This window comes from Siniperca chuatsi, linkage group LG1 (assembly GCF_020085105.1).
Source record: "Siniperca chuatsi isolate FFG_IHB_CAS linkage group LG1, ASM2008510v1, whole genome shotgun sequence".
Taxonomy (NCBI): domain Eukaryota; kingdom Metazoa; phylum Chordata; class Actinopteri; order Centrarchiformes; family Sinipercidae; genus Siniperca; species Siniperca chuatsi.
In genome coordinates, this window is record NC_058042.1 from 765,001 (window position 1) to 786,572 (window position 21,572).

Genomic DNA, 21,572 nt, shown 5'->3' on the forward strand with positions numbered 1-21,572 from the left:
GGTACCCGCCGCCGTGATGAGGATGCTGCCCCCCCTCTTCCTCCTCTCCGGGGCCGGACGGTTCCTCCGCCGCGGACCGGGCCAAGGCTACACCGGGCGCCCCGTATTCCGCCCGGGGCTGCGGGAGGAGGAGGAGCGGCGGGGCGGAGGGAGAGGCGGGGACCGGCGGAGAGAAGCCGAGTCCCGGCCCCAGGGGCGGCGGAGCGCCCGTCCCGGGCAGGTCGGCGGCGGCGGCGGCCGTTAGCAGCAGCATCAGACCGAGCGGCAGCATCTTCCTCCGGAGCTCAGCGGGCTGACATCCTCCCAACCTTTATATAGCTACGCACCGAGACACGGAGAGGACACGGAGCGCGGAGGGAGGCCGGCAGCCGGTTTACAACATCAACACACACACACACACACACACACACACACACACACACACACACACACACTCACAAGGAGGAGGGGACACCGGAGCTGGACATGTGACCCACCAAGTCCCTTTAAAGAGACGGAGACACTGCAGGTAAAGACCGAAACACCTCATGTGTTGCTGATGTTCACAGCAGAAACATTATTTTAAAGGGGAAATGTCAGTAATTTGTTCCACAGCTGTAAACGGACCCTGCAGTCCTGGAAAGAAGCAGAATGTTACAGTGATGTAGATCACAGCGTGGAGCTCTTTAAGTTTCATAACACTGTCACACTGCAAATGTCACTAATGCAACTCAGTATTAATAACATCTGCTTTGTTTGAATGATGTCATTACAGAGATAACATCAGTTAGCAGCAGAAGAAGAACAGGTTTGCCCAACATCACAGGAAGTCACTGCAACATCTTATTTATTCATTTATTTTATTGAATTGTACATTTTGTCATGTTTTGTGGTAGTTCGGTTGTATTTAATGTCTCTTTTATTTTTATTAATTCTTTATTTTTTTCAAGTTTGTTAATAAAGTTTTTTTAAAGCAACGTTTCAGGTTTTACATTTCTTTCTTTATTGTTCAAATGAGAGACTCGACTTTAAATTTGACCACGTATGGTCGACTCTTATCCCTCCTGCCTTCCATGTGTGGATTACTCCACAGGCATACCAGGCGCTGGCCCAGGGGCCTCAGGGGTCAGGCGGGCCCCTAAGTCAGGCAGCCTCAGTGTCAAGTGGCTGAAAGCTAAAAGAGTCCTTCTGGAAACCTGAAGGAAAAGCCTGAAACATTCAGTTTGAGGTTGTGAGAAGAAGAAGCCTTCGTGACGCCTTCAGGATCCTGTAGGACGTTTGGACGTTTGTGTGTTGAGCTGCAGAGGACAGACAGAAACTCAGGGAGGGACTTTTGTCCTAAAAAGTCAATTCAGTTTTATTCATACAGCCCAATATCACTAATCACACATTTGCTTCAAGGGGATTTAAAACCTGTCCTCAGACCCTCGATTCAGATCAGGACAAACTCCCCCAAAAATGTTAGAAAGCTCAGGAGGAGCAGCAGAGGAGCAGCAGAGGAGCGCCCCCCCCCTCCCAGGACGGACAGACAGGAAACATGACGTGTGCACGAACAGACCGACGTCATAAAGTAACAGTGTGTGTGACGGCTGCGTGGCTGCTGTCCTGTCCCGTTCGGTCTCTCAGAGACGAGTTTCGGCTCGGTCTCTCGGCTCCGCTCACCTTTGTTGGTTTGTTCTCAGCAAACGACATCCTTCACTCATCCACGCACACACCCGAACTACCGAGCTCACCGATTTATTCACGTACGTAGTTTAACTTTGTTCCAAAGCGGGTGTTCTTCCACCTTCTTGGTCCGACCCGCGAGCCAGCATGTGGACAGTCGGAGAGGAACGGGCTGTAACGCGTTTAAAGAACATGGATCCAGGAGGACGAGCAACTTCAGGTGTCACATGACCTCGTCTCCACCACGGAGACCTGCAGGAGGACAGACTGCACAAACACACAGGAGGCAAAACTCAAGCTCACCGTTCACACAGAGAGGAGAGAGACGAGAGCAGAGGACCAAGATCCAGATCCAGAAGACCTGGAGAGAGGCGGAGGGTCCCGGGACGGCCGATGGTCCAGCAGCTTGGGTTGGACCTCAGACTGCTGGAGCCTCATACTGACTCCTGAATATAGTTTGGGACATAAGAGATTTACTGTCCAGCGTGAACAGGAGGGACGGTTACAGCCGCCTGCTGTCCTTTAAAGTTGACCGTCCAACGTTTTCTCTTTATGTTTCCCTCGCAGTCTTGGGTCGCGGCTTCGTAGCTGTATCATGATGCATGTGACAAATAAATATGGACTGACTGAATTATTCCAAAAAAACGTCCAAACACAAAACTCTAGCGGCATAAATAAATTGAAATCCTGTAGTTCTTTATTAAAAACCTTTATTAATTCTACCTGGAACACATTCAATCTTCCACTGAGTCTTTCTACAGAAGGTTCGTGTTGCTCTTTAAGGTAAAACAGAGTCCTCGTCTTCGTACAGTTTGTCTGAAAACAGCGAAGAAGCGTTTCACCTGAAGTCAGCAGGACGACTGTACATCCTGCGAACACACGCTAATAAACACCAATCCTCCGACTTCTATCCCTGTGAGGACCGTCACTGACAGAATGCATTCCCCAGCCCCGCACCACCACCACCACCACCTTAACCTAATTCTACCCTTAAACCCAAGTCTTCAAACACAAGGTCCTCACTCTGTAGGTAAAAACCGTGTTTCGGTCCTCACTATGTAGCAAGCACACACACACACACACACACTTAAAGCGGTGGCAGGTGACAGGTGACACTTCTGTACCACGTTAGTGATTTCTGTGATTGTGTGTTGTAGTTGAAACGTTCACGCTCACTTTCTCCTGAAGGACTTCTGTGTGCAGCTGGAGTGACGACGGAGCAGGTGTGTTTCTGCGACGTTTGGAAATCTATTTTTAAAGCTGACAAAACAACCTGAGGAAGATCATGTGATACGATCAAAAGTCCGCCGTCGCCAAGGTCGAGACAAAACCTTTAATCTGCAGTTTCAAAGTCATTTTGTCATTTAAACTCTGCAACTGAAAGTTACTGTAAAAAGATTTAAAAGCGATAATTAAACGTGCCGACTTCAGTTTGATTCTCTTTTAAATGATTTGTGAAATTTTAAATGTGTTTTCACACTTTTTGTCTCCTGCTTTAACATTCAAGTGTAATATTGTATGAACAAACTGTAAAGACATTTATTTCATCCATCAGGTCTATTCAGAATAATCAAATAGAGATGCTCAGCAGTAATAATCTTTTAATTGCATTATTTAACTGCAAAATGAATAAATAACTATTATTATAGACTAATAACTATTTTCTTAAAGTCCTGGTTCAGAAATCGCTGCAGAAGACTGTAGAAAGGTTTAGAGGGCACGTGTGGTGAAATTCAAAGACCTGCGTTAGTGTTTCATGTGATCCCAGAACTTCAAGAACTGGATTTGGCTTAAACATTCGAACATTCTCAAGGCCGTCCGTTTTCAAAAACTTTAAAGGACTTTCCAGGACGGAAAATGTTTGATGCTCAGATTAAATGTGCGTTTCAAACTGCTCCCGTGTCAGTTGAACTTTAATTCTTCAGTGTGATTGTTACAGTTATAACATTGGGTGAATGTGTAACGTGGTAAACGTGTTAATCAGAGATCCACAGCAGCGCTGCAGTTTAAGAAAACACAAAGCAAAAAGACTCAAATGAAGAAAACGACTTCCCGCTGAACGAGCCGCATTCAGAAAAACACGAGCAGCAGGTTTGACGACTCATACGAGACACAAAGTGTTTAAAGAGGAACTTAACGGCAGGCTGAACAGCTGCTGGTGTTGCACCTGTGACCACGCCCGACAGTGATGTCACAGCGTGCTGGAGTACACCTGTACATCACTGCAGGAAGGTGAGAAGTTAAAACCAGCGAAGGTCAACAAAGACCAGATCTACAGGAAGTGTTTAGTTACACTTTAAGGTGCTTAAAACACAGAAACGTGACCATCTGCAGTCCAATCAGAAGCTCCAGAACCACCACTAAACCTGGACCTGCTGAGCTGGGGGACAGGGGTTCCTCTGTTTCCTAACAGCTGCCTCTGCGTGGAAACAGAGGTGAAGAGGTTTTGTGAAGGTGCGGCGGGGGGAGGTCGGGCGCTGCTCCCGGCCTCCTCAGTGGTTTACACTCATCTGTGTGCGTCTGCTACACGTTTACATGTTAATATAAATATAATATTAATAAACACTTCAGTTCAGTCAGGAAGGAGAAACGTTTCAACCGTCCTGATGTCGGTTTTATCACTCAGCTTTCTGCAGTCCGATCATTTTGTGTCAAATTCATAAACATTCATGAACAATCAGAAACTGGAAACCGGAAACCAGGAACCAGAAACCAGAAACCAGAAACCGGAAACCGGAAACAGGATCCAGAAACCAGGTACCAGAAACCAGGATCCAGTCAAATGTGCCGCACTTTCTTCACTCAAACATGTTTGTAACCGAACAGCTGAGAGAACTACGTCCTAGAGCAGGCCGATGATTCTCCTCCTGCAGGAAACCGAACGCCGTCTGTTCCCCGTGTCGTCCGGCGGTGTCTCTCAGCTGGTCTGGGTCTAGTCTCTTCAATCAATAGTGTTCACTGATCGACAACATCGATCGATCAGTTTGAGTCTCTGCTCAGACTTTGTCTCCCGTCTTGCTGTTGAGTCCCAGAGCCTGAACCACGTCCAGACTGAGACCGCTCTTCAGAGTCCTCCTCACTGCAACACACACACACACACACACGTTAGTACACAACAGTTAGAGTGCTTTAATGTGTTCTGGGTTTGATTCTGCGCTGAGGTGGACTGCGGAGGACCAGCGTGCCCTCTGAGCAGCAGCAGGGTGTCGGGTGTGATGGTTATCAGCTGGGAGAGGATTTACTGAGGAAGTGAAAACAGCGATACGAAGCCGCAGAGATATCGAGCTGTTTTGGACACAGAGCTGCTGTTGTGTCTCAACACACAGAGTCCGAACCGGACTGAACCTGCCGAGGCTCCGAGGTCTGCGTCCTCTACAGAACAAACCCAGAGACACCAAAACACATCCGAAAAATATCCAACCGACTCCGCTGCTGAAGGGTTTCCTTAAAAAGGCACAAAACGTCCTTAGAACAACTTAAAGTTGCACAAAATGATTTTTCTTTGCTTTCTCTCGACCGAAGAAGTTCCCAAAACGTGTCTCCCTCAAATATTCAGGTTTCTAAAAAAGTTTTTTTGGGGGCATTTTGCCTCTATTTGACAGGAACAGCTGAAGAGAGACAGGAAATGCAGGGGGTGGGGGGTGGGGTGGGGGGGTGCATGCTCTATCGGGGCGCCCCCACCCTCAAATACTCTTAAATGAACAGTCCCACATTAAGTAAATCCTCCTAAAGTTAAAAACTGGACTTAGAAACTGAATATTAAACGCTACGTCAGCATCCCATCAGGCCGTGCACTCACATGACTTCCTGTTCAGTCGGGACCGTTTTCGGGTCTTGGGGCTGGACGGTCTGTCAGATGGATTCTGGGTAACGGACTTGACCAGCCGGTCCATGATCTCGTCCGTGGCGTCGTCCTGGGAGCTGGCCCCGTCTTCTCTGGCTACAGACATCTGAGGCGGACTCACCCTGCCGAGACCTGGGGACCAGAATCAGAGCCAGAATCAGAACCAGAACATCAACCAGAACAGGATGACAGAATCTGAACCCAGACACACGCGTGTGAGGTGGACGTTTGGTTTAATACAGGCTGCTGGGATCTTACACGTGCTGCGTTTCACTCGCTGATCTGAAACACCTTTGGGACGAGGACTTGAACTCTTTTAAGACAAGTTTACCAACCAAACACTCCAGGATCAAATGGTTCTTACTGGATTATCCCGGAAAGCGTTTTGTTTCAGAGCAGACGCCGGTTTGAGAAAGACGGCCTGTTACTGTCCGTGTTGCGTTCAGGTGTAGAAACTTTCATTCATCCCTCCCAACAGTGCGGGGCGTGCTGCTTCAGGTACCGGTGAGACATGAAATACGATCCAGGAAGTCCAAATTAAAGGGTTTGAAGGTTTATCGGACACAAAACACTGCACAGAGTTTTAGATTACCATGAGACTCGGGAAAGTTCCCACGGCGTCGACCATTTTATCTTTTGTCACGACGATGGCAGATAAACAGCAGAAACACTCACATTACAGAGGGATCTACCAGGAATGTGAGCTTGCATGTACTTTATGTTAGGAACCATGTGCACTCAGAGCACAGTCTGTCCTCTGGCAGTAACACCACGTCAGGTACCGGTCCAGCCGGTCGTCTCGCACGTGTCTGACCAACACGTAGGCTGCTCAACTGCCATTCATAAAAAGCCTGTTTTAAAGCTTGAAGCCTATTTTCACCAGGAATTAACAGAAGTCCTGTCCACTGTGACAGATTTGTGTCTCCTGGTGGTCTAAGGGTTTAAGGTGCTGACCACGAGCCTCAACATCCCCAGTGACATTTGACTTTTCTGAACAAAAGAAAAAGAGAATGTGGCGTTCAGCGAGGCGATGAGAGGACGGAGAGTTTGAAGGTTTTACGTCGTCGTTGTATCTGAGTTTCCTGTTCCTGTCATTCAGAATGAAGAGAAGGGTGAAGAGGATTTCAACTTCAAACTGATGATGAACGTTTAGACGCAAACGTATGACAGATGGGAACAAGAGTGACTGAGCGCGCTCAGATTAAACGGAGTCTTACTGCGGACGGCTCTGGAGCGTCTCAGGCCTCTCTGGTCAACACTCAGGCTGCTGCTGCTGCTGATCAGCAGGTTCTTCATGTTCTCGTGCTCCTCCTGACCCGGCTCCGCCTCCGCTGCCATGGAGACGGGGGAGGGGCTGTCCTGATGAGGCACCGCCCCCGAAAACTTCTCCGTCTGAGAGAAGAGGAGGAAGAGCAGAAGAAAAGGGGGAAAGATGGAGGTTAGTTAATTTACAGAAGTGAGAACATTACTTCAAGTCTTTAAAAGTCTTCAGCCAGGTGAGGTGTTACAGGTGATATCAAAGGTAATATGATGGGTTAAAGCCTTCTGTACGATTCCCTTGTGAAGGTATTCAGCTCACGTCTGTTTCCTGTGTTACTTTACACTTCTATATGATTTTCACATTTAAAGGCGGGGTCAGCGATTCTAATCCAGTACACTTTTTGTCAGATTCAGCGAATCTCTCCTCTCGGTCCGCTAGCGGTGCGTTCAGTGTGAGCGCTGAAACCCTCCGGTGTTCGTACTCAGCCCCGGCTCTGTGAACAGGAAACACACAGAGAGGCTCGGACCGAGCCGCACAGCACTGTTCAGCCACGATCTGTGCGTCAGGTGACGTTAAACGACCTGCCCGCGGACATTCAGCTCACTCTCTAGTTTAAGATCTGCTGCTGTTGTGATGTTAGCTGTAGCAGCAGGAGAGTTGTGAGCGTCGCTGTCTGGAGCTGCTGTGCTGCTCTGGGAAACCGTCTCGTCCTCTCTGGCTGTTAGCTTAGCAGTAGCAGCTGTAGGGACAGTTTGCTAACACACAGCCTAGCTAAGCTAACACACAACCTAGCTAAGCTAACCCACAACCTAGCTAACGTCAGTTAGATTGCCTGCTGTGTCGTTGTTCGCTCTGTATCATAGTATTTGTCGTGGTGTTGGATTTCTCCAGAATCGCAGACCCCAACTTTAAACTGTTTCTCAAATCAGCACAATTTCCTAACAGATAAACTTCTTGATTTGAATATTGTGCATGAAAATCCTGCTCCCAATTTCTGTTTTTAAAATGCGGGGGTTGGAACCTGTTAATAAAAGAAGCTACAACATGATGTATGCAGTGTGCACATCCCAATGTTATCTCAGGTGGCAAAAACAAGAGAGGCGCCCGCTCCGAACAGAAGCACCTCTCTCTAGAGCTGTTAAACAACAGCTCAGACACCTAAATACATAAAAAATTAAATCTACAGTAAATATATAATAAATACCGTAGAATAGAAAGTAAAACTAATTCGAAAAACAAATAGTTAAAAGTGTCTCAAGCCGAGTTGCAGGATCTGGACTGAGTCCGGTCCAGAGGTTTCGGACGGATCGTGCCGCATCAGCTGTTAGAAACGCTCCGCGGCAGCTGAGTGAAGCGCAGCGGGTTTCAGTTAACCTCACGTGATGATGTAATTCTGTAACGATGACGTCATCATGTCTTGGCGGTGAGTCGAACCTCGACCGTGCTGCTGCTGTCTGAATGTTTGAGATCCTCACTAACACGCCTCTTTCCGCAGATATCACACAAGCATAAAGAAAGCTGTTTGTATTTAACGTAGAGCCACTCTGTCTTCTTTTAAAGCTTTACTGATTTTAATCCTCCTGCAGGCGGAGTGGGCGGATGTACTACACAGTGGAAGTAAAATTAAAGTATAATTTATAAAAACATCAGGATCAGAGGTTGAGTATTAACAGATTAAAGCAATGGCAGAAGGAAACTAAGCACATTTAGTATTTCAGTTTTCATTTTGAGGTATTTTACTTGAGTATTTAAATTTTATGTTACTTTCTACATCTCAGAGGGAAGTATTGAACTTTTTACTGCAATACATTTAGTACACAGCTATAGATATATATATATATATATATTTATATAAACTACAAACAGCAAATAAAGTTTGGTGCCACAATATTACAATTGTTGTTACCAGTTGTGTGGCACTGGTGATGGACTAGATCCATACTTAGGATCTGAATACTTCTTCCGCTCCAGGATTACAAGACTAAATAAAACCTGGTTTCCACTGAATGAAACCAGGCAGTCCACGCTCCCGCTAGTGACCTCTGACCCCCCGTGGAGCCGGAGGTCTGTCGGCAGGGGGGCGGCCTCTGAGGAGGTTTACCTCGGTGATCATCTTGCCTCGGGTCTTGGTTCTCTCTCTGTGAGCGGCTCGCTTGCGTTTGAGGGTGAGGACTCGCTCTCTGGTGGTGCGATACTCCAGAGCGAACTCACTGATGATCCGACAGAAACTGGTGACTTTAATGTCCCGAACTGAGGAGGACGGCTGACCCAGGAACAGCAGGAAGGAGTGGAACCTGGGGGGGAGAGGAGCAGGAGGAGGAAGAGGGGGGGAAGAGGAGGGGGGAGGAGGAGGAGGAAGAGGAAGAGGGGGAGAGGAGGGGGAGGAGGAGCAGGAGGTTTCTGTACATCATTCTGGTCAGAACAGTATGCAGGTATTATGTTTCTGTATTTGAGTTTGTGTGTGTGAGAGACTGTGTGTGTGTGTGTGTGTGTGTGTGTGTATCTGTGTGTGTGTATGAGACTGTGTGTGTGTGTGTGTGTGTGTGTGTATCTGTGTGTCTGTGTGTATTTGTGTGTATCTGTGTGTGTGTGCGTGTGTGTGCGTGCTGACCTGTTGATGACCCTCCTGTGGACCACCTTCAGGATGATGATCCTCTGCGTGCAGTCCTTCAGGAAGTCCGTCATCTTGTTCTTCAGCACCGCTTTGGTTTCATGCTTGGCCACCACTTTCAGGTTGTCCCATGATGCTTTGCAGCGTCTCTCCAGCTGGACCAGGTTCTCCGACAGCAGCTCAAAGTCCACCTGGAGAAAAACAAACAAAAACACCTCACCTGGTCAGCGCCTGCCCCCTGAAGGAACTCACCTCGACAACACGGCAGACGGGAGACGTTCAGTCGAACAGAGCAGAGTTGTACTTTGGCGGAGCGGGTGATGGCGGGGATCTCGGAGTAGACGTCAGAGGATTCTGGGTAATTCTCCACCACCAGGCTGCAGGTGTGATGCAGCAGAGACTGACGGTGAACCGTGTCCTTCACCTCCACCACCTTCTCCAGGTAACCCAGCTCAAAGCCTTTAGCCTGGACACACACACACACACACACACACACACACAGTATCTGATTAAGTCTCTGCCTGTAATCTCTAATCTGTGTTTGAAGAAACAACATATTTATCTGAACTGGAGCAGGTCAGCTGCTCCACAGTCTGATAACTCAATGCATAATCTGTCATCATAAGAACAGATAACTCATTAACAAACTGAACCTCCAGGCTTCCGTAGGAAGGGAGACAACAGGTCCGACTCTGAGCTTCCTTGAATTATTTTATGTTACGTACGATCACATTATTTGGGTTTTCTGTTTGAATGATGACTCTGACATTTATTACAACAGTAATAACTAAAGTCAGTGTAATCGCTGCATGACAGGCCATCTTCCATGTCAAACAGTAACTGCGTAACTACTTATAGATGATATCTGGTCGGATATATCAGAATGTAATCATAAGATCATTGGGTAACAGGGATACAAACTCAGGCTTCTCATTGGTCAGTGTGTTTTTCTACATTTCCTCGTGTGTGTGAGGAGGTAATGGGTGGAAGTGTCACCTCACTGCTTTTACGTTATATTTATATTGTGTATTCAGATATGTAGCGTTTTTGTTCTCACATTGGAGCTGTTGAGGAAGTTTCCGATGGCGAGCAGCGTCGCCAGGATCCTCCTGAAGGCCTGATTGGAGGCCAGCTGCTCCATGCCCAGCTTCAGGTCAAACAGCGGCTCCGCTATCTCCTGCAGGGGGCGACAGTCACAGTCTGAACCACCTGTTTCTAAACTCCATCACCTACCTGTTAAAGGTTGTTCTGTGTTCCTCCCCAGAACACACTGTGTGTCTTTGACGCCTGCATTACATTACATTCGAGATACATACTGCTCTATCCTGCTCTTATGCCCACGCTTTATATCCTGCGCACGCTTTATATCCTGACACACTTTATATCCTGCTCACACTTTATATCCTGACACACACTTTATATCCTGCTCACACGCTTTATATCCTGCTCACACACTTTATATCCTGCTCACACACTTTATATCCTGCTCACACACTTTATATCCTGCTCACACTTTATATCCTGCTCACACTTTATATCCTGACACACACTTTATATCCTGCTCACACGCTTTATATCCTGCTCACACACTTTATATCCTGCTCACACTCTTTATATCCTGCTCACACACTTTATATCCTGCTCACACTTTATATCCTGCTCACACACTTTATATCCTGACACACACTTTATATCCCGCTCACACGCTTTATATCCCGCTCACGCTTTATATCCTGCTCACGCTTTATATCCTGCTCACACACTTTATATCCTGACACACACTTTATATCCTGCTCACGCTTTATATCCTGCTCACGCTTTATATCCTGCTCACACGCTTTATATCCTGCTCACACGCTTTATATCCTGCTCACACTTTATATCCTGCTCACACTTTATATCCTGCTCACGCTTTATATCCTGACACACACTTTATATCCTGCTCACACGCTTTATATCCTGCTCACACGCTTTATATCCTGCTCACACACTTTATATCCTGCTCACACACTTTATATCCTGCTCACGCTTTATATCCCGCTCACACACTTTATATCCCGCTCACACTTTATATCCTGACACACACTTTATATCCTGCTCACGCTTTATATCCTGCGCACGCTTTATATCCCGCTCGCACGCTTTATATCCCGCTCACACACTTTATATCCCGCTCACGCTTTATATCCTGACACACACTTTATATCCTGCGCACGCTTTATATCCTGCTCACGCTTTATATCCTGCTCACGCTTTATATCCTGCTCACGCTTTATATCCTGCTCACACACTTTATATCCCGCTCACGCTTTATATCCCGCTCACACGCTTTATATCCTGACACACGCTTTATATCCTGCTCACGCTTTATATCCTGACACACGCTTTATATCCTGCTCACGCTTTATATCCTGCTCACGCTTTATATCCTGCTCACACGCTTTATATCCTGCTCACGCTTTATATCCTGCTCACGCTTTATATCCTGCTCACGCTTTATATCCTGCTCACGCTTTATATCCCGCTCACACACTTTATATCCCGCTCACACGCTTTATATCCTGCTCACACTTTATATCCTGCTCACTGCTCACACTTTATATCCCGCTCACACTTTATATCCTGCTCACTGCTCACACTTTATATCCTGCTCACGCTTTATATCCCGCTCACGCTTTATATCCCGCTCACACGCTTTATATCCCGCTCACGCTTTATATCCCGCTCACGCTTTATATCCCGCTCACGCTTTATATCCCGCTCACACGCTTTATATCCCGCTCACGCTTTATATCCCGCTCACACGCTTTATATCCCGCTCACACTTTATATCCTGCTCACACGCTTTATATCCCGCTCACACGCTTTATATCCCGCTCACACGCTTTATATCCTGCTCACTGCTCACGCTTTATATCCTGCTCACTGCTCACACTTTATATCCTGCTCACGCTTTATATCCTGCTCACGCTTTATATCCTGCTCACGCTTTATATCCTGCTCACACGCTTTATATCCCGCTCACACGCTTTATATCCCGCTCACGCTTTATATCCCGCTCACGCTTTATATCCCGCTCACGCTTTATATCCGCTCACGCTTTATATCCGCTCACGCGCTTTATATCCGCTCACGCTTTATATCCCGCTCGCTTTATCCCGCCCACGCTTTATATCCCGCTCACACGCTTTATATCCCGCTCACGCTTTATATCCCGCCACACGCTTTATATCCCGCTCACACTTTATATCCTGCTCACACGCTTTATATCCCGCTCACACGCTTTATATCCCGCTCACACGCTTTATATCCCGCTCACTGCTCACGCTTTATATCCTGCTCACTGCTCACACTTTATATCCTGCTCACGCTTTATATCCTGCTCACGCTTTATATCCTGCTCACGCTTTATATCCCGCTCACGCTTTATATCCCGCTCACACGCTTTATATCCCGCTCACACGCTTTATATCCCGCTCACACGCTTTATATCCCGCTCACACGCTTTATATCCTGCTCACTGCTCACACTTTATATCCTGCGCACACACTTTATATCCTGCGCACACACTTTATATCCTGCGCACACACTTTATATCCTGCGCACACACTTTATATCCTGCGCACACACTTTATATCCTGCTCACGCACTTTATATCCTGCTCACTGCTCACACTTTATATCCTGCTCACGCTTTATATCCTGCTCACACACTTTATATCCTGCTCACACACTTTATATCCCGCGCACACGCTTTATATCCCGCTCACACGCTTTATATCCCGCTCACACGCTTTATATCCCGCTCACACGCTTTATATCCCGCTCACACGCTTTATATCCCGCTCACACGCTTTATATCCTGCTCACACTTTATATCCTGCTCACACTTTATATCCTGCTCACACTTTATATCCTGCTCACACTTTATATCCTGCTCACACTTTATATCCTGCTCACTGCTCACACTTTATATCCTGCTCACGCTTTATATCCTGCTCACACGCTTTATATCCTGCTCACACGCTTTATATCCTGCTCACACGCTTTATATCCTGCCCACACGCTTTATATCCTGCCCACGCTTTATATCCTGACACACACTTTATATCCTGCTCACGCTTTATATCCTGACACACACTTTATATCCTGCTCACTGCTCACACTTTACATCCTGCTCACGCTTTACATCCTGCTCACACACTTTATATCCTGCGCACACACTTTATATCCTGCGCACACACTTTATATCCTGCGCACACACTTTATATCCTGCTCACACACTTTATATCCTGCTCACGCTTTATATCCTGCTCACGCTTTATATCCTGCTCACACGCTTTATATCCTGCTCACACTTTATATCCTGCTCACACTTTATATCCTGCTCACACTTTATATCCTGCTCACACTTTATATCCTGCTCACTGCTCACACTTTATATCCTGCTCACGCTTTATATCCTGCTCACACGCTTTATATCCTGCTCACACGCTTTATATCCTGCCCACACGCTTTATATCCTGCCCACACGCTTTATATCCTGCCCACGCTTTATATCCTGACACACACTTTATATCCTGCGCACGCTTTATATCCTGCTCACGCTTTATATCCTGACACACACTTTATATCCTGCTCACTGCTCACACTTTACATCCTGCTCACGCTTTATATCCTGACACACTTTATATCCTGCTCACACACTTTATATCCTGACACACTTTATATCCTGCTCACACTTTATATCCTGCTCACACTTTATATCCTGCTCACACTTTACATCCTGCTCACACACTTTATATCCTGCTCACACACTTTATATCCTGCTCACACACTTTATATCCTGACACACTTTATATCCTGACACACACTTTATATCCTGACACACACTTTATATCCTGACACACACTTTATATCCCGCTCACACTTTATATCCTGCTCACTGCTCACACTTTACATCCTGCTCACACTTTATATCCCGCTCACACTTTATATCCCGCGCACACTTTATATCCTGACACACACTTTATATCCCGCTCACACTTTATATCCTGCTCACTGCTCACACTTTATATCCCGCTCACACTTTACATCCCGCTCACACTTTATATCCCGCTCACACTTTATATCCCGCGCACACTTTATATCCTGCTCACACTTTATATCCTGCTCACGCTTTATAGCCTGCACTTGCTCATTGCACTTCTGGTTCAACCTGAACTGCGTTTCGTTGCCTTGTACTTGTAAATGCGTAATGACAATAAAGTTGAATCAAATCTAAAAAGATGGTAGTTCTGACAGCGCTGCTATAAAACTACCACCTCACACTTCAACTTCATGCGTTCATCGTGTTAAGATCCATTTATTCAGTCTGCGTGCCACCTGCTGGATTTTACAGACATGCAGCAGACATGTTCACGCTAACTCTCTGATCACAGTCACTGATGCAAACTAACCTGCTGCGCTGATGCCGGTCAGCTGTTAATACCAGACTTCAGTACGTGGTCAGTCACACATCGCCACCTGACTCTGACTCTCATTTTCCCAAACTCTCGCTGCTCCATCTGACTACTGTGAACCACCGTACGACGTCATGATCGATCAGTGACAGCTGATCTGAATCAGATCCTGACACGACGCACCAGTTCATGTTGTTAAACCTCCACACTGAAAACTGAAGTCTCGTGTCACTACGGGATAAGTGGATTAAGTCAAGCCAATTTTATTTATATAGCCCAATATCACAAATCTGCCTCAAGGGCCTTTACAGTCTGTAGGCTACAGTACATGACAGCCTATCAGGGAAGGAAAGAACCCTTTAATGAGGAAAAACAAGGGAAGAAAGCTCAGGAAGAGCAACAGCATGAAACTTACAGTATGTCATACAGCCGTCCTTTATTTGATAGACGGGGCTGCTCTGGGAGGTTAATGCCAGTTTAATTTAACATCGCACTGGAGGATTTGATTCGCCTTCCTTACAGTTGATGAGGTAGATCATGCATCTTGTTTCACCTGTTCTTCTTCTTTGTGTTTTACTAATTCACATTGTACATACATGTGGCTCCTTGTTGCACGCTAGCACAGCAGCAGTCACGGTCAAAGACTCTGCTGGGTACTCGTGACACCGGACCGGTTTAGTTTAACCATGAGAACCAGATCCTCTGCCAGTGCGTTACCTTCTCCAGAGCCTCGTAGTTGAGTTTGAAGGCCCAGAGCTGCAGGCGGGGGGTCAGGGCGCTGATGGAGGCCAGGCTGAACAGGAACTGCTCCGCCGTGCCGAGAGGAACGTCAGGATTGGCCAGCTGAGCCTCCTGGATCTTCTGCTTCTCCTCCTCTGTGGGGGTCATGGTCAGGATCTTCTGCTCAGGACAGAAGGGGGTCAAGCTCAGTCTGGTTCAGTCCGTCCATGCTAGTCTAACTAGATCTATGGTAGTCTACTTAAATCTATTTTAATGTGATTTTTTTTTTGTGAAAGATAAAACACGTTAAGCTTCTTTTATCACTAGCTGTATATTGTAGTTTTCAGGACAAAGGGCCGCCACAGCGCCCTCTGCTGACAGGACATGCTCCTTACCTCAATCCCCTCCTTGCTGATGGCGAACTCGTCGAAGTTGAGGATGGCAGTCTTGATGACGTGGACAGCTGGCAGGACGGTCATACCGATGTTGATGGCGTTACTCCTCTTGGAGTCCAGAACCAGAATCTCAGACTTCTTTGTCTCAGGTCCTTTCTGCACACAGAAACATGGATGAAATTCAGGCTTTCTATAATAACGGAAGTCAAACAAATCATTTAATTACATTGCTGTATTATTAATGTACTAATTCTACTTAAAACCACATTTAGTGTGACTGATTACAACCTGATACTTAGGTTGCTAGATGCCACTAAATCCTACACACTGGACCTTTAAATGTGGTTATTAAAGAATAGTGACCCAGTTATGGATGAGCGGACTCGCCAGTGCTCTGCTAATAGAGACACTGTCTCTAAATGACCTCAAACATATCTTTGATATTTCTCCACTGATGTTTCTTGTTATTTATTGGCCAACATATTATATAAACATATCTGTAATAAGATAATATCGACCTGGCTGATTTATCAGTTCTAGTATGTAGCCTGAGAGACGAAACCTGGGGCAAAATAGTTGATAACATCTGCAGCCTACAAGAACGCTCTGAGGGAATCTTCTGTGTGTGTCACATTTTGGCCTCTAGGGGGCGCAAGCCGGGTTTCAGACTTTTAATAGCTTCCTTCCTTTTTTCCTCTCTGCTTTTCCATCCATCTCTACATCAAACTCTTAGCTGCTTTGACAAGTTTGGAAAAGGATCTGCATCTGTTAGTAGTCCTCCCAGCTAAACCACGCCTGGTTACCTTGGCAACAGGCAGTTCCTTGGCTTTAGACTCAAACAGGTGTTCGAGTCGGGAGGTGTCCACTGCCACCTTGTCCAGAGACGCCCACACCGTCCCCCGACCGAACCGGCACTTCTGAGGTCCGTCTGCCTGCTTCAGCTCCTTCCAGAACAACTTCACCGTCTTCTTCTTCTTCTGGGAGGACGCTGCTGAGGAGGAGGGAGGAGGAGGAGGAGCACCTGGTAGAGGGGGAGGAGGTGGGGAGGGGCTAGACCCCCTGGTGGAGGAGGAGGGGGAGAGGAGGAGGAGGAGGAGCAGCCAGGCCCGGGGAGGAGGAGGAGGAGGGGGAGGAGGGATGCCAGAGAAGCAGAGGGAGGAGGAGGAGGAGGGGGAGGAGGAGTCGAATGTGTCCATGTCCAAGACATCGATGTCCTCTTCATCCAGCAGGTCAGAGAAGTCCAGGTCTTTGATGCGCAGGGCGGCGGCGCTCGGCTGCAGCTGCTCCCAGGCGTCGGCGGGGCCCCCGGGGCACAGCGGGGTCATCTGGGTCGTCTCCAGGCGGCGGGCGTGGCTCTCCATGTCGATGCTGCTCTGCTGCCGGAGGTGACGGTTCTGATGGTGCACGTTCAGGTTTTATCAGTCAGGCCAACAGAATACAGTTCATATATCACTTTATAAATATATACACTTTATATTCGATTTCTTTATGTAGCAACTGACTCTTCACCTAACCCCTCCCCTTGTCCAATCACTGCAGTCAGAGAAAAACTCTGCATACAAAGAGTTTACCAAGCCAGAAACACAGAGCTAGTGTAACGATTCAGCTGTTTGTCTGCTCTAACGTAGCCTGCTAACATTAGCATTTCTGGCGAACTAGCTTATTACCTACAGTAGTAACCGAGTGTTACTTCTAAGGTCAGCCGCATTTCATACTAGCTTACTTCTCTGTTCTGGCTCCACAGTGGTGACTGGTGACTTTGGAAACTTTATACTCCGAAAAAGTTTCCAAAATACAAACAAGTTTGTAAACTAAGCAGCTAACCATGTTTATATTAGAACAAAAGTACAGTCTTCTTATTTTCCCTTATCATACAACTAACATCAGGACTAACTAGCCCTACACTGTAATATAAGAACAGCCTCAGGTATCATGACCTGGGACCTGTTAGCTTTAGCCTCAGTCCGTCAGCATGGTATCGTGACCTGGGACCTGTTAGCTTTAGCCTCAGTCTGTCAGCATGGTATCGTGACCTGGGACCTGTTAGCTTTAGCCTCAGTCCGTCAGCATGGTATCATGACCTGGGACCAGTTAGCTTTAGCCTCAGTCCGTCAGCATGGTATCATGACCTGGGACCAGTTAGCTTTAGCCTCAGTCCGTCAGCATGGTATCGTGACCTGGGACCTGTTAGCTTTAGCCTCAGTCCGTCAGCATGGTATCGTGACCTGGGACCTGTTAGCTTTAGCCTCAGTCCGTCAGCATGGTATCGTGACCTGGGACCTGTTAGCTTTAGCCTCAGTCCGTCAGCATGGTATCATGACCTGGGACCAGTTAGCTTTAGCCTCAGTCCGTCAGCATGGTATCTTAGCTAGGTATCGTAGCTTTAGCCATAAAGAGCAGATTTAAGACACTGACAGGGTTCTTGTTTTAAAACAAGTCAGCTGGAAACATTAAAAAGTCAGCCGCAGAAGTTTTCAACTACCTTATGGAGCTAACATTAGCTTAATTAGCTAGCAAACTTCAGCTGATAAAATGTGCCATTTGTCATTTTAGCCGGCAAAATAAACAGTCGTCTGCTAGAAATGCAAAGCTGCTTTTGTTTACTTGTGTCTGAAATCAGTGACGCATTGTTTGATAAATTGCTGTGAATTTTGATGGTAAATCTGCCGAGATTATCACTGTAAACTGTAAGTGTGGGAAGGGAGAGACTGACAGGTAGCAACAGTAATTAAGGGGGGTGGGGCTTAGCAAGCGGTCAGTTAAGTAATCAAAGATAAATAAGCTGTGTAAGTTGTTCTTTACTCGGACCTGTTGTTCTTCAGCCAGTCGGGCCAGAGCTGCCTGGGCGGAGCCTTCCAGCCCCTCCAGCTCCGCCCTGCGGGAGGCACTGCTCTCGCTGGCGCTGGAAGGCTGGACTGAGCGCGCTCTGAAGCTGGACAGACGCTCCAACACACGACCCCGACTGCTCAGATCTCCACCTGAAAGGAGGGAACACACAGAGAGGTCTCACTCTGCCAGAGTTTCCAGAACCAAACAACACACACCAGGGACAGGTTTCTCTCAAGCGGCAACCTGCGGGCTGAAAAATGAAGCCAACAGGAAGTGCCAAATCTGCAGTTACTCCAACGGCCACTTGAGGCTCCAAAAGCGGGTCAGTCCCCACAGAGCCCCGTGTTAAAATGTCCAACTTTACCGGGTTGGAAGCTCCCTTCTTCCTCGGTGGTGTCGGGAGCAGCAGCAGTCGGGCTCAGAGGCGCTGGGGTGGAGGTCTTGGAGTAGAGCATGTCCAGCAGAAACTTCTTGTCGTCGGACAGAGTGCTGCACTGCCGCTGCACCGACGATTCTGCAAACAGACAGATGTCCAGATGTTAACAGGAAGTCTGACAAACATCCTTCAGAATAAAAGCAGCAGCTGATTCAGCTCAGCGTGGTGGAAACGTTGCTTTTTTCAGTACTTATTGATCATTTTGTGCTTCCAGCTGAGTCACGTGCTTTTCTTGGCCACAGTTAATGCCATTAAGATGAACGTTTGGAGATGATGTGGGACAGTGAGTGAGGGGGAGAGGGGGATGCTGAGATTGAGGATCTTGGACATCTTTTCCATGACCTCCGACCAAAAGCACCCAGCTGGTGAGCCGAGTCAGGACGGACGGAAGTGGTCGCCTCCTGCAGTGGGACAGTGTGTGCAGGCGCTGCTGTCGGTGAAGCCCACATGGTGCATTTTGCACTCTGTGTAGGACCCTGAACTGAATCAGTTGAGTTTTTTTATTTATTTATTTATTTTTTTTGAAATTGTATGACATGGAGAATATATTAGTTTGCAAACTGATTGATCTATATTCTATAAGTCTGATGTCCATATTGGTACTGAAACAGTATTGTCACGGTGAGTTTGTAGATTGTCATTTTCTGGGTGAGAATGAACATCGTTTCAGTAATAAGGGAAGTTGTGGATATCACTTTTCTTTCTTTCGCCTGAACGCACTGGTGGTGACAGTGAGGGGGAAGTTGTATGTTTGCTGGAGAAGGTCAAAGGTCATGAGGGAGCTGCCACTGAAAAGGTTACTCCTCTCCGTTTCCACGCAGGAAGTTGATCCTTATAGATTTGAAACACAGGGTCACGATGTGTGAGAGTAGGAGGAGCTGATTACCCGGTCTATCCCGGTCTTCTTTGATGCTATGTACAATATACGTGAATATGTCTTTTGGGTGTGTTGAGACATGGAGTCCGAGGTATTTAATGGATTGAGCTGTGTGGTTATAGTGTAGGTCCCCAAACTCAGCATCCCATTCAAAATGGCTTAGAGGCAGAGTCTCGGACTGGGACCAGTTAATGGAAGCCTGACGAGTAGCCGTGGTCCTGACTTTAAGACCCCTCGGTTTCTGGTCTGAGAGAAATTCACAAAGTATTTTAGCTGTAAAAGTTCAGCCTGAGAGACGCCGGAGGTCCAGAGGGAGTCCTGAGGCTGCAGGTCATGTGACTCATCACGTCAGTGTTTTGGAACTTTTAAAAAACACATTTAAGATGGCGGCCGGTTAATACACATCCACCGACAGGTAAAAACAAGCCAATAACAGCAGAGATGATGGTTCGTAAGACTCTGGAAAAATGCTAAATCTGCAAAATGAGCTCTTCAGACCACCGACAGTTCATTAGATGTACACTGAATAATCAACAAGTAAATATAATCACTATATAAATACACGCACAGAGCGGATCTCAGGTACAACTGGCACACAGAGATTTGTTTAGTCAACTGGAAAGATCTGTATCACGGTGACACAACAGGCTGTTTTACTTCCGTGCATACAGTCTGGGACACTTTAGAGAATATCTAATATATTTGCTGAATTTAATTAGATTTAAGCTTTCCACTCCAGTCACCTGCCAACCAATCACTGTAGAGACTACTGATGAAACATGATGTCATCTGTAGCAACAGGGTCACGCCTCTTCTCTGAAGAGGAAACCCACCGACCGATTGCCGTTAACTCGTGGGCTCCTTCGGTTTAGTGTTTGCTGCGGACGCTGCCGGGTGACGTACAGCGCAGCAGTAACACCTGACCTCCAGCAGGTGGCGCACCACCGCCCCTGAGCGCGCTGACTCTCCATCAGATTTCATGCATTTGCCTTCAGAACTGACTAACCGAACGCTGCAGTTAAACAACACAGACAGGGAGAGGGGGATCGTGGGTAACTGTGGTCTCTCACCTGGGTCATTCTGGGAGTCGGAGTGTCCGTTTGTGTCCGAACTGCCAGATGTCGAGACTGCACACACACACACACACACACAAAACACACGAAACAACAAAATACTGATCATTTTGATATTTCCCCAGATTCTACCACAGGTTTTTATCATGTGCATGCTTTTATGAACAAAGAGACTGCTTGTCTTGTTTTGGCTCTGAAGGTTTACCCTGACGGGACAGCTCCACAGCTGGGCCGCCGCCGCCGCCGCCGCCGCCCTCCTCTGCAGGCTGCAGGCTCGGGGTTATGATATCCTCAGGCTGGCCGAGGTGTTTACTTCTTCTCTTCTTCTCCCACTGTGTGGCTGCCAGGCTGCGCAGAAAGGTGCCTCTGCAAGGTGGGGGGGGGGGACCAGGTAAGAAGGAGCCAACATGGCCGACATGCG

General features: G+C 47.2%; 2 protein-coding genes and 1 long non-coding RNA gene across 3 annotated transcripts in view; 1 reads left to right on the plus strand and 2 right to left on the minus strand.

Annotated features, from left to right (window-relative positions):
- The window catches only part of slc9a5 (solute carrier family 9 member A5), a 33,269-nt gene extending 32,851 nt beyond the window's left edge, over positions 1–418 (minus strand). Inside the window, 1 exon segment of the mRNA XM_044208104.1 lies at positions 1–418. This exon segment is cut by the window's left edge and continues 84 nt beyond it. Within this exon segment, the coding sequence (XP_044064039.1) occupies positions 1–271 (271 nt within the window). The 5' untranslated portion in view covers positions 272–418.
- LOC122881751 lies at positions 385–3,665 on the plus strand. The gene is made up of 2 exons (XR_006379218.1): positions 385–508; positions 755–3,665. It is a non-coding gene; the product is annotated as an uncharacterized LOC122881751 (long non-coding RNA).
- fhod1 (formin homology 2 domain containing 1) overlaps positions 2,338–21,572 on the minus strand; it is a 72,291-nt gene continuing 53,056 nt past the window's right edge. The window contains 17 exon segments of the mRNA XM_044208233.1: positions 2,338–4,723; positions 5,444–5,620; positions 6,706–6,880; positions 8,851–9,043; positions 9,361–9,551; positions 9,665–9,826; positions 10,418–10,537; positions 15,539–15,721; positions 15,937–16,092; positions 16,740–16,981; positions 16,984–17,016; positions 17,019–17,037; positions 17,040–17,330; positions 18,745–18,914; positions 19,130–19,279; positions 21,149–21,205; positions 21,357–21,517. Of these exon segments, the coding sequence (XP_044064168.1) occupies positions 4,641–4,723; positions 5,444–5,620; positions 6,706–6,880; positions 8,851–9,043; positions 9,361–9,551; positions 9,665–9,826; positions 10,418–10,537; positions 15,539–15,721; positions 15,937–16,092; positions 16,740–16,981; positions 16,984–17,016; positions 17,019–17,037; positions 17,040–17,330; positions 18,745–18,914; positions 19,130–19,279; positions 21,149–21,205; positions 21,357–21,517 (2,563 nt within the window). The 3' untranslated portion in view covers positions 2,338–4,640.